This window comes from Alexandromys fortis, unplaced genomic scaffold (genome assembly GCF_014885135.2).
Source record: "Alexandromys fortis isolate MF-2015 unplaced genomic scaffold, M_Fortis_MF-2015_v1.1 scaffold_19, whole genome shotgun sequence".
Lineage (NCBI taxonomy): Eukaryota > Metazoa > Chordata > Mammalia > Rodentia > Cricetidae > Alexandromys > Alexandromys fortis.
In genome coordinates this window covers 16,156,041-16,169,587 of record NW_026067890.1, presented here as the reverse complement: position 1 = coordinate 16,169,587, position 13,547 = coordinate 16,156,041, and the positions used below count along the sequence as shown (strand labels likewise).

Here is a 13,547-nt window from a genome sequence, read left to right as displayed (position 1 = left end):
GGTAAACTTTAGAGGTAGTACATTTAGAAGTAGAATATTCAGAGGTGATTAAAATTGGGATCATGGAGTGGGGTCCCATGGTGTGAGTGTGGGGGTCAAATGACAACTGGCAGGGTGTTTTTTTTTTTTTTTTTTTTTTTTTTGTTTTGTTTTGTTTCTCGCCTACTGTGTGAGCTTTAGGGTCCAGCCCAGGTCTTTTGGGACAGGGCCTTTAAAATGAAGAAGGCAAGACCAGCACACAGTATCCTTGGCCATGATACTCTGCACCAGCTCCAGACAAGAACAGCAGTAAGGCTGTTCCATTTGAGAATGAAGAGCCAAAATAAGCCTCCAGCCTGCCCAACCCCAGGCTATTAGAAATAGGAAGTGGACTGAGGAAAACCGTGCAAAAATAACTCCAGCAAAAGTTTATAGTTTTTTGAAAATGGTTCCTTGTTTTACAGTCATTTAAATTTGAAAAAAAAAAAAAACTAATGTCTTAACTGATTATTAGGTAAACATCTCAAATACAGCCCGAAGATTCTTTCTGTCTTTAACCATGACTTTTTCAGCTTAAAACAAACAAATAAAAAGCTACAGCTCTAAGTGAATAATGCCAAAACCTGGATAACTGAAAGTACTGTACAAATGGGTACAGAACTCTTTAATATTCTGCGTACTCCTACAAGAAATGTGGCTTAGGACGTACTAAAGCCGAGGGTAATATATCCTTTTTTTACCCTCTGACAGGGGAGGTTGTTTTCAGGAGAGACAGTGTTTAAATTCCCTGAACTATTAGCTTTCTACAGCTACTGGCTTTACCCAGGAAGTGAAATCTTGCCACAGAAAACTTCTGTTTAAATTGGGGCTTAAAGGTTCTATTGTCTTTAAACCTCCATATTAATGTCAATTCTATTTCGTTACCCTAATTCTTAGGAGCTACTATTATGTTTAAAGGGTTTTTGAGCTTCATCTATTATAATTTTTAGCTTGACATTCTAAAGAATGACCGCAAATTACATGGAATGGATCATAATGTGTTGAGTGTTTAAAATGCTTATAATATGTTATAGCTCAAAATTAGGTAGCACAACACTGTATACAGAGCCTGAAATTTTTTAACATCAGAAATGTACATACATGTATGTAGCTTTAAATAACCCTTGATTGCTGTATGTGTGGATTGGTTGTACAGTTGCCCAGAGTGCATCTTTTTCTTCCCCTTCCTCCTCCTTTCCTCCCTCCCAGTTTCTTTATTAAGAAAAAAAAAGAACAACCCAAAAGAAATATGATACAATACATGATATAGAATTTTAAATTTCCCCAAAAGTGAAAATTAAATGTTTTTGCTTACTATCATCCAGAATAAGTTATTATTTTATTTTTTGAGACATTTTGGTGTAACGGCGTAAATGAATGCAGACAGATTGTAACGAATGCAGACAGCTTTAATGGGGAAATAGACTTATAGAACCACCGTTCCAGCGGAGACCAGGAAAGCAGAAGCCAGAGCTGCGAGCAAGCTCTCCAGATTTATAGGTAAACTGGCCCGAGACGAACACGCCCCCTAAGGGGCGGGATTTATCCCTACAATTTGGTTTTAAATTCACTGTAAAACTGAAGAACTTTGACCTTGATTCTCCTGCCCTCATCTTTCCTTGGGGCCCTCTGCCAGGGCGCCGTGGTGCTGGGGACTGGAGCCAGCCAGACAAGCACTCTACCAGATGAAATAAATCCTAGCCCATAATGGATGTTTTCAAAACCGAGATATTTACGTTACTTTTCATACAGGCCTGAAATCCGGTGCTTCTTTCCATTCCTGTAGCACAGATCAACTTAGAGTAGGCGTACTGCAAGGGTGCAGTAGTTGAACGTGACCGTGTATTCCTATCTATGTCAGGTGATATCAATCTTGCCTGTCATTTAAGACACACAAAAAAAGATCACTTTTCTTTGTTCAGTGAGAAGAATCTTTTCCATTTAAATTTTAATAAGAAAGACAAATTTAAAAGTATAAAAAGACAATTAAAAGGAATCCCCTTCCCGTGGCTATTCTTCAGCTGCTTCTCCGTCAGTTTCTGTGTCTGTGACTCAGGTTTGGTGTGGGCCTGGGCATTCTGTTTTTCTTTTTCAGCACAAGGTTAGAAACCATAGAAAGTTCACCAATAAAAGATATGTCAGTTGTCGGGCCAGCCACGGAGGCCGACCAGATAACTGCCCAGATGGGTACGGCATCTTCCTGTGTCTGCAGATGGGGGCTCCAGGTGAACACTAGAGAGAACCGTGGATCAATCCTAAAATGGAAGCGCTGCCCGCCAGGCTGGCTGCCATCCTTTCTCAGAACAACTAGCTGCGTGTTGCGTTTCCCTACCTGGCTTTCATCCCTCAACTCTTCCCCTGTAGCAATCTCACTGCATATACATAGAACTTTTGAGTTTACTTCTTCTGTTACAACGGCAATATTTCATTGCCATAAAACTTCTGATTACTTTTATGGTTTGAGGCTATACTTGCATTTTGGGGGCTACTTTACTAAATCTTTAGGAAAGATGGCAGCATTTTAGCTGGCTCTCTTCACTGATCAGTGTACAGTGGTATTATCTTTCTGACGCAGGGTCTTGTATACAGCCCTGGCTGTCCTGGAACCGCTGTAGGCCCGTTCCTCTACCCATGCAGGATTAAAGGTGTGAACAGCTGTGTCCTTCTAGGTCCAGTGATAACTTTAGTGTTGCGTTTAACATTTCTGTCTTATTTCTTCCTCTGTCCCATTTGTCTTGTCTGAAAAATAAGTACTAATCTAATACAATACTGCTTTAGCACAGACAGAAAAGAGTGCCCCCTCCACTGTTAGCCTTCAAAATGTGAGAAAGATGCAGAGGATAGAAAAGGATAATTAAATGAACAGAGGAGTGTTTACATTTTTTTTAAAAAATGTAACATATATATACATATATGTGTGTGTGTATGTGTCTGTGTGTACATACATGTGTTGCAGGTGCCTGAATTCAGAGGTGAAAACCAGATTAGCCACTCAACACTGGAGTTGGGAACCAAACATAGGTCTTAACTACTGAGCCCCTCTCCTCCATCCCTTAAGATGGGTTTTTACATACCCACCTCCCCTTCCCCTTTTCTCTTCTTCGGCCTTTGAATGTTTGTACAAATCTGGAAAATGTTTGAATCCATGATAATGGTAATAAGTTAGGATTTGAATCGTCTCAGTGAAATTTACTGGATGAGTACAAAAATAAATTAGATTAAGCACAAAAATGAGTTAGAAGTTATGTCTAAGCAGTACATAAGGCAGACAGAGACAGTAGGCCAACTATAGCTAACGTGGTGACTTCAGGATGGAGAAGGAGCTGAAGGGGAAGAAGGTGATGCTGACGTAGATGTAGAAGGCTACTTTCACACACCAGCAAAAGCCCTTTGAGCTGAAAGTGCTTACTTACTGTCGGTTTTTATAAAGTTGTCATTGCTAGACTATAAGCCATGAGGAACAAGAAAGATAGCTATTAGCACCAATTATCACGATTTACATTTTTTATTGTTTTTATTGAGTTATGCGTTTTTCTTTACTCCCCTCCTTTCCCCGCCCCTTCTACCCTCTCCCGTGACCCCCACACTCGCAGTTTACTCAGGAGATCCTGTTTTATGATTTTTAAAACTGTATTTATTTACATGTGATTCTGTATATGTATTGTCTATGTACAAATGTGCTGTAACAGGTGAAAGAAGTCAGGGGACAATTTGTAGGCCTTCACACCTCTCACCTGGGTGCTGGGAATTAAACTCAAGCCATCAGCTTGGTGGCAAGTGCCCTTAACCTGCTGAATCATTTCACCTGCCCTAGACAGGAAATCTTCAGCAAAGTGGGCATCCATCCCTTGTTGAAAAATCACCTAAAAGCAGCATGCTTGGAGGTGGTACGTGTTTGGAAGTGGTTGTGTGTGTATTTTTCTGTTTCAACTGAGTATTGAGCCTGGGGAGAGTGTCCTGCAAACTTCGCATGCCACCTTGCGCTGACTTGAGCCCCGAGCCAAATGGGTATTTTAAAACCTCACCTTCCGCCACGTCACCGCATGGTGTACCGATGACGGTGAAACACGATGTGGGGTCCCTGTTAAATGAAAGAGTTTGAAAACCACTGACACAGGCCAGGCCAAACTAATTAGGTATGATAAGGAGGAAAGGTACCAGGATCAGATTTTAGAACATTCTTTTGGGTCCTTTGATAACAAATTGGAGGCAGCCTTGAAGAACTCGAGGGAGGGCCCAGTGTCAAAGAGCTGTGACAGGGACTGTGAGACAAAGTAGAACGGAGTGAATCGTAATGGGGATAATTTAAGGAGTGCACAGGAAGCGGCGATGGCAGTTGGGTAAGCGATTAGACAAACAAGTGCTGGAGAAAATGCGATTTTTCTCTGCTACTACTCGATGGTGAAGTATGAACTTCTCAGAGCAGCTGGGATTCCATCGTTCCTTTTCGCCATGCTAGGAAGACAAGAGTAGCTGTTGGCCCAAAGATGAAAATGAGTGGCTGATTGCTATACCTAGGTATTGGTATTGCTGCGATAAAAATTTGTGCTTCTGTGTTCTTTAGGATTCATTCAAAGGGCAGCCTCGTGGATGGCCCCGAAGCAAGCCTGATGGAACAGGACAGAACCACCCATCCTGAGGGCAGCACACTGAGTCCATTCCTGATACCACCGCCTTCTCCCATCTGCCCGACAGAACCTCAGCTCCAGAATGGAAGCCCATTAGTAGAGAGACTTCATCCAGAAGAAGTCAACGGAGACACCAAGTGGCAGTCTTTGGAAAGCTATTATGGAATACCCCACAGGAAAGGCAGCCAGAGCAATCGTGAGAGTCCAGACTTTATACACGAAGGCAGAGGGTATTCCGGGTGCTTGCAAAACGGAGGGATAAAACGTACAGTCAGTGAACCATCTCTCTCTGGGCTCCATCTGAACAAGAAATCGAAACTAGACCAAAAAGCTGAGGGAGAGGGTAATTGCTTCGGGGAAAGCCAAGAAGGACACCCAGGTGAAAGCAGCCGTCAGCCAAGTGTCTCCTGTCGGAGTGAGAACAGAGAGGCTGTGCCCTCTCTGACCCAGGATAGAGCAGGTGCAGCCATTGATGGTTTCCCGACTCATCACTGCAATGGAGTGGACAACAGAGAGTTCCGGGTTCTCAAGGAGCAGGAAGGGGAAAACGACAGGAACGTTTTACTACTTACGAACAAGGCTGTGCTAATGCCTAATGGTGCTACAGTTTCTGCCCCTTCCGTGGAAAACACGCATGGTGAATTCCTGGAAAACACGCCATCTCTGTGCTGCCCAGATCGCGTTCCCATGGCAGTGCAGAATACCACATCTCATGTGAACGACCTGAACAGTCGGGCTACTAATGAGTTGTCTTGTGAGATCACTCAACCATCGCATACCTCAGAGCAGATCAATTCCCCACAGACCTCAAGCTCCCGGCTGCCTCCCGAGCTAGCTGCCATGGTGCCTGAGGCCTGTGATGCTGATAATGCCAGCAAACCAGCTGGAGTGCTAGGTACCTGTCCTTTCCAGAAACATCAACAAAAAACAGTTTCGGAGCTATGCCCATCTCCTGCAGAAAACGTAAACCCCCGGGGAAAGGTGAAGCTCTTTGCTGAAGAATCCTGTTCCGGTTCCAGCGGTGACATACAAGGTTCTCATGGCAGCTCTGAACAGTATTCAAAGCAGAAGGAAATCAATGGTGCTTACTTCAGGCAAAGCTCAGTGTTCACTAAAGATTCCATTTCTGCCACTACCATGACTCCACCATCACAACTGCTTCTTTCTCCCCCTCCTGTTCTTCAGCCTCCCTCAGAAGGAAAAGGCACTCTGGGTGATGGGGCTTTGGAAGAACACCAGCACTTAGGTAACGCATCTCTCTTAGGGGAAGAGAAAATAGAACATCAACCTAAGGCGGCATCGTCTGGCCAGAGTCCGAATCCATCTGTTCATACATCCAACCCCTCGCTGATGCTTCCCGAAGGGCATCAGAATAACTGCGTCTCTGTGCGCTCTGAACAAACCAGAACCATGTCAGAATATCCCAAGTATTACCCACCAAATCATGGCTGCGGTGGAGATTTACAAGCGCACAGCCTGCATCTGATGGGACACAGGGAACAAGAGATGGTGAAGGATGAGAACAGGGAACAAACACAAGACTCAGTGCTGGCGGCCCAGCACTATCTGAAACCTGGATGGATTGAACTGAAGACCTCTCGTTTCCGGGAAGCGCAGCATCAGCCAAGATGTAAGGATGCGATGTTTCAGTCGGTCCTTCGCTATCAGGGCGGCCCTTCCAATCAGATGCCCTCCACACAGTGCACTGGAAATACGAACACGCCGGGAGGATTCCAAAGGCTACCCTACATCCAGAAAACAGCTCAGCCGGAGCAGAAGTCACAAATGTACCAAGCGGAGACGAATCAAGGACACTCTCCTGGTATGAGGGACCAACAGCTACAGTTCCAGCAAACTTCATACCAGGAGTGCCTCTCCAAGGCAGACACCGTTCCTGGTGCTCACGTTCCAAGTGTTCCTCTTTTCCATTTCCAGCAGACAGTGGATCCCCCCACTAATAAGCACTTGAATCAGCAGGCCACAGAGACCGAACCGTTTGAAAACTTTTTACAGCATAAGCCTCATAAGCAGGGAGCACAAATACGAGCATCCCAGGACTCAAGTTTCCCTCAAAACTGCCAGCAGCAGCAATCCCAGAGGACGAATAAGGAACAAATGCCTCAGACTTTCTCTCATCTCCAAGGCAGCCATGATAAGCTAAGGGAAGGGTCCTGCTCTGGCCAGATTAAGGTGGAAGAATGCTATAGTGGTGAAAACCAGTATTCAAAATCAAGCAGTTTCCAAACTCACAATACCCAGGGGGGGTTGGAGCAAGTACAGAATGTGAGTAGTAAGATGTTAAAATCAAACACAAGCAAATTACAGGTTCCCTGTTCAGATGATACACACCCCATTCCCGAGAATCGAGAACAAACTCTACACCCTGAACTCTTTGCAGGAAATAAGACCCCACACCTGCAAAACATGCAATATTTCCCAAATGATGTGACCCCAAATCAGGACATTCATCATAGGTGCTTTCCAGAACATGAACAGAAGCCTCAACCAGCTCCGGCTCTGCAGGGATTCACAAGCAGAAGCCAGGATGCATTTTCTGGGCAGCAGACAGCAAAACTAGCTGAAGTGGCTCAGCAAAGGTACTTGGTGCATAATCAGGCAAAGGTGCATAATCCTGTGCCCAAGCCAGGAGGAACTCAAACACAGATCCCTCCTCAGAGGGACATTCAGAAGCATGCTGCCCTAAGGTGGCTCCTCCTACAAAAGCAAGAACAGCAGCAAACACAGCAGTCCCAGGCTGACTCTTGTCATAATCAGACACACAGGCCAGTCAAGACAGAGCCTGGATCCAAACCCTCTTCCTGTAAACGCTCCATGTTGGCACCCCAAGAAAAAATGGCCAAAAAGATAAAGCAAGAGATTCCCCCACTAAGCTGTGAAGATGGGCAACCTAAGAGCATCATTGAGACCATGGAGCAGCATCTGAAGCAGTTTCAGCTCAATTCATTCTTTAACCATAAGTCCCTGACTCTGACTCCCAAGTCACAGAAGCAAATGAGAGTGGAGACATCTGGCCCTGTCACAGTTGTGTCTACAAAGACCCATGGTGCAGAGTCAGAGAGCCACACCCCAGCTGCAGAAAAGACACCAACCAAAAGAACAGCTGGCTCTGCACTCAACAATTTTTTAGACTCACCTTCCAAATTACTAAATCTTCCTGTAAGAAATTTATTGGATACTCCTATCAAGACTCAATATGATTTCCCATCGTGCAGATGTGTAGGTGAGTGCCAGGAACATCCTGAAGCCCATGGTGCTTTCCAGAATTAGCTCATTGTTTTTGTATTGGAGAGTTTCTTCCTTCTTAAAGCTGGAGTCTGGGAGCCCACTATGAAGGCTCATAAAAACTTGCTTTTCTCTTTAAATTACAGACACTCATGCCATGAAAAACAAAAACTATGTTTGTATCTGTCCACCCCCCAAACCAACTGAATGTGTTCTTTTTTTCCATCTAATCAGATCTTGAAGTATAAATGTATTTTATAACATTTTTAATGTTTTGCTTGTACGTATTGGAATTTTGTCTACATGTATGTCTGCACGCCAGAAGAAGGCATTGGATCCCATAGGACTACAGTTGTGAGCCACCCTGGGAGTACTGGGATTTCTAACTGCTTGATCCATCTCTCCAGCCCTACATCTTTGGTTTTTGAGACAGAGTCTCCCAGCCCTGTCCATCTTGTCCCTCACTATGTAGATCAGACTGTCCCGCCTCTCTGCCTCTCAAGTGCTGGGATTAAAGGCGTGCATCACCATGCCCAGCCTGGATCTATTTGTTTTAACTCTTATCTCTTAGAGGACGCATATAGGCAGAAAAATTAGTTACTGTGAAAAAAAAAATAACTACTTCCTCCAACTCCATGTAGCTTTTTAAACAAAACAGTGTCATAAAACCAGGTTTAAAGTTTGGGGTTAAAGATCAGAAGATTTCTGGGAACTGAGGGAGTTCCTATCTTTAATCTCAAGTTGGAAAATTGCAGGACCAAGGTACTGAGTACTTAGTTCCAAGGTTCCGAGTACTTACAAAGGTAGCCCTTAGAGTACTCGCGAAAACTCCCTTAGGAGCATTTAGAGAATACGTCCTTTCCCACTTGATACTCTGTATTGGTTTGTGTTCCTTTTTGTTTTCCTTTTTTTTAATATAAAAAATGGTATTTCTTATAAAATTTTTAATATAAAAATGGTATTTCTTATAAAAATCAATGCCTTTTGTTAAGCTCATGTTATATAGTAGATGTGCAGCTGGAAGATACCAATAGCAGCTGCCCCCCACAAGTGTAGCAGAAGACATTAGGAGAACAGGGTACCTTACTGTCTAATGTCCCACCCATCCCCTGGTGGTGCTCACTGCATTGTGCCATCCACTTGGTAGGTTGGTGGGAGGAGGTCCTTCTTCCCTGTGTGTGGCTCACAAGATGCCGCACAGAGCTAATGTGTAGCCAGTATCATGGATAGCACCAAGTTCCCACCTGTACTCCTAAAACTGGCCCTTCACTGGGCTCTGTAGCATTCTCTCACAAGTTAGCTCCAACGTGCAGTGGAAATAGTTCTCACCAAATGTTGAGGGAAAATAGAGGCAGAATAAATGGACTCCACAAGTCGAATTATCTGGAGTGGAATAGGACTTTGTAAGTTTCAAATGACAAGCATGATTCTGTTGGATTTTTTTTCTATTTAGAAAACTGTGTTGTAGTTTGTTAACATACATTTTAATCCCTTCATTTTTATTTGATTTAAAATAATACTCGATTTAAAATAATGTCTTACGCTATATCTGAAATGTAGTGATAATTTGCCAGTAGCCATTGTGTGTGTGTATTACTTGGCACATTTTTTCTAATAGATGAAGCCACCAATGTACTCTAAAGGGGGAAAAAAAAAAAGAATGGAAGTTACTTAGGGACTTAGGGCCATTAATGTGCAGCTGGGGATAATCTTTGGATGTAGTCTTAATTCTTAGTATAATTGAGGTCGAAAATAATAATCTTCTATTATCTCAACAGAACAAGTTATTGAAAAAGATGAAGGTCCTTTTTATACCCATCTAGGAGCTGGTCCTAATGTGGCAGCTATTAGAACAATCATGGAAGAAAGGTAATTAACTCAAAGGCACAGGGCAGATTAACATTATCCTTTGTATACAGCAGTGTTTCCAGTTCCCCCGCACAGAGCAGTAAACAATTGTAAATCAAGTAATTATCAGTAGGCTTAGCTATTCCGGGGTTGCCAGCCCAGCACACTGCTATTCACTACAGAGTCACAATATTTGACAGGACAAATAGTTGCTTAGCTGGCACAGGCTGCCCACTTGGAAATGGATGCTTGAAAACCCGGGCACAAACAAAAACCATCCAGCCAACCTGCTGGGCACGCGAGTGCTGGCCCAGGCGGCCAAGGGGCCTCAGTCTGGCTCTCTCCTGTTTGGTGACGTGTCAAAGAAATAACAAGGGCGAAGCAGTGCAAGTGAAGATCGTTGATTTACAATCTTAGCTTTGCAAATGAATCCTTTCTCTTACTGAAGAAAGCAAGTGCGAAAGGTTAGCTAAGAGACTCCATGTACTTTCCAAAACTGTCTGTCCAAGGTGTCTACCCTCAGTTCCCTTATGCTGAAGACTCAGAAGGCCTTCCCTATAGCTAAAGCTCTGAGCTGTTGTATGCCATGTCATAAAAATGTATTTGCATACATATGGGCAGGGTGTCATTCTCGCTTTATTTGTGGATTATGACCTTCTAATCTATTATGTAGAAATTCACCACGTCGTCCCCCACCCTGGCAGAGGCTGTGAATTTCTCTAAGCACTTTCTTTTGTTCACAGTGCACACAGCATTTGGCGTGCAGGGAATACAATCTATTTCTAGAGTTCTGACTTTTTCGAAATAGCTGGATAGTAACTTTTTGCCAGATTTCTTTAGAAACCCAGGATTTCTAAAAACTTACAATTCTCCAAGTTGGAAGATAAATTTAGTACAGGACAATAATCAAATAGTATGTGGTTTCAAAATATGGATTTAGCAAACTAACTTATTTTGTACTTTGTATATAAAGATAGCTTTCCTAGTATTTCTCATTCAACATATAACTACCGAATAATTCATTATAACTCTTGATATATTTGGATGCTGAAGAAAAGATAAGACTTGCCCATTATACTTGGCTTACACCAATTTTTAAAGAATAAATTAAACCTTTAATTTCTTAAGATGTGGTTATAGAACAAAACTTCACTTAGATGTCCAAATATCTGATTGCTTCTTGAAGTAGTCTGCTAATGGTGTGTGTGTGTGTTTCTTTAAGGTTTGGAGAGAAGGGTAAAGCTATTAGGATTGAAAAAGTCATCTATACTGGTAAAGAAGGCAAAAGTTCTCAGGGATGTCCTATTGCTAAGTGGGTAAGTGTGACTTGTTGGTACCCCTGCTCTTCGCTCTTGATCATTTTGATTCATTCATCACCACAAGAATGGGTTTGCTTTAGCCAAAGAGCATTGCAAGTTGGAATGAACATATCCTCTGTGTCATCTTGTATTCTGTAGGTAGAGTAGTTCTGAAATCGTGGAAAAACCATTAAATTGAAATAGTTTAGTAGGAGAGGTCTAGAGCAGAGGTTCTCAGCCTGTAGGTCGAGAGCCCTGGGGGGGTCAAACAACCCTTTCACAGGGGCCACCTAAGACCAATGGGAGACATAGATATTACAGTATGATTCATAATGAGCAAAATTACAGTTATGAAGTAGCAACAAAAATAATTTTAGGATTGGGAGAGGATCATCATAACAAGAGGAACTGTATTAAAGGGACACAGCCTTAGGAAGATTGAGAACCACTAGTCTAAAGCATAGTCCTTAGATGGTGAAGAAATAGTCCTTAACCCTTTAAGCACCAGATTAATATTTATAATGCCACTCAATGAAAACCTCAACTGAGATGTTCCATGTCTTTTCTGTAGTTCTTACTACAATACTAGAATTTAACTGCCCCACTGTGCCAGGCTAGCCATCAAGGAGTAATTTTGTGCCATTTCCTTTTGTGATAGTTGCTTAGGTTCTCGCTGTATACCTGGTCAGGCGGTGATAATTTTGATCCAGACATGGAAAAAGTATGCATTTGCAAGTGGATATTTTCTGAACCCAATTGACCTTTCTTCTGTTTGGGGTGGGGCGGGGCTGTTTGGGTGGGCTATTGATTCCCACAGGTGATTCGAAGAGAGAACCTTGAGGAGAAGCTACTGTGTTTGGTCCGAGAGCGAGCTGGCCACAGCTGTGATGTTGCGGTGATTGTGATTCTCATCATGATCTGGGAAGGAATCCCAAGGACTCTGGCTGACCAGCTCTACTCGGATCTTAAAGAGACCCTGAGTAAATACGGTGCCCACACTAATCGTCGTTGTGCCCTGAATGAAGAGTAAGTGGTCTAGTGATATTTAGGTATCTGCACCCACATGGCTTCCGTTCTACCATAATTTCTATTTTACTTCTCATGCCATAATTTGACCCTCCTTATCAATGTGGCTACCACTTTAGCAAGCAAAAATAAAGTTCTGTAGAAATTGAAACCATTTTCCCATTTAATCTAGTTCGTTACTTCTGTAGTACAAATGTGCTTCCCTTCCCAATGCTGCTCCAGACGTTACTGCTGTGTATCTGTTGTTACTATCTGCTGGTTTAGCCTTGTCCACTCTGCATGAAGCCAATGCACTCACTCAGAGGTTTTCTCTGTTTCTCTACTGTGGGTTTCTGCATGATGCTAAGATACAGAAAGGCTCTCCTGCTACCTTTTCTCACTGTTGGTTGGAAAATAATTTAAATTTTACACTTAAAAAAAATCCACACAATTCTAACACAAAATAATTTGGAATTACAGAAAGACATGCCCATGTTTACCAATCCCATTGCTAATCAAATTGTTTCTTATGGTTGCTCAGTCTTGGCTGTATTATATCATCAATCCATAACTGATTTAGGAAAGTTACTCCTCCCATTTGAAACAGAGTTGATTTTGAGAGGTTTGATCAAAATACATCTCATGGTCTTTGTTTGACTGCCCTCAGTTTGCTAGAGATTGCTCAAAAGGTTCACTTCCTCGCACATGACTTGTAAATTTCTGTTAAACTGCTCTAGATGCAAAATACTTTCCACTCTGTCTATCAAATTATTTTGTTCATTCTTAGAAAAAAATGTGTAGATACATTTAATCATAAATAAGAGAGAAGGCACATTGGACACACTGTTGCTGAGGAACTACTGTTCTTACAACAGAACAGTGGCTTCAGAGTCTAAATTGCTGAAGAACTTGGGGAAATGACTTAGGGAAGGATACTTGTGTATCTATGCTTATTGTTGCCCTCTGCCTAATAGCCAGGAAATACAACTAATACAGATACCCACCTACTGAAAAAGGGTTAAACAAAAATGTAATGCGTGCACATAATAGATTTCTAGCCACAGAGAAAAAAATATCTTCAAGAAAATGAATGGAACTAAAGATGATTGTGTTAAGCAAACTAAGCCACAATCTAAAACATCATACCAAGAAACATGACATGACATGAGAGCTCTGCTTTTTCTTGTTGGACAAAAGTTCACATTCTCGCGTTCCCACAATGTCAGCATTTGTGTCACGTGTTTCCTTGAAAACCTCGAGAGACGTGCAATCTCAGAGCAGCTTTAGCGTGCGTGTTTTAATAGGTTCCAGTATTTGTTGGCCATTTATATTTCTGTCTCTTCAGTTCACTAGTCTGCTTATTGACTGGAGAGTTTGCAGTTCTTTAAATATCCTGCATTTGATCCCCGTCAGTGTATTTGGTAAAGATTTTTGCCCCACAAAACTTTCCTGAGCCACATAATCTCGCTGTCATTAAGATTACCTCAGGTGGTGGTTTATTGATTGT

At 42.5% G+C, this 13,547-nt stretch overlaps 1 protein-coding gene across 2 annotated transcripts in view; it reads left to right on the top strand.

Annotated features, from left to right (window-relative positions):
• Nucleotides 1-13,547, top strand: part of Tet2 (tet methylcytosine dioxygenase 2) — an 81,615-nt gene that overhangs the window by 50,515 nt on the left and 17,553 nt on the right. For both annotated transcript variants that reach the window (XR_007591193.1, XM_050139142.1), the window contains exons 3-6: nt 4,583-7,887; nt 9,668-9,758; nt 10,960-11,053; nt 11,853-12,061. Coding sequence is in view for 1 of the 2 variants with exons in the window: in XM_050139142.1 (XP_049995099.1) it covers nt 4,629-7,887; nt 9,668-9,758; nt 10,960-11,053; nt 11,853-12,061 (3,653 nt within the window). In the remaining variant the exon portion in view is untranslated. The remainder of the gene's footprint in view (nt 1-4,582; nt 7,888-9,667; nt 9,759-10,959; nt 11,054-11,852; nt 12,062-13,547) is intronic.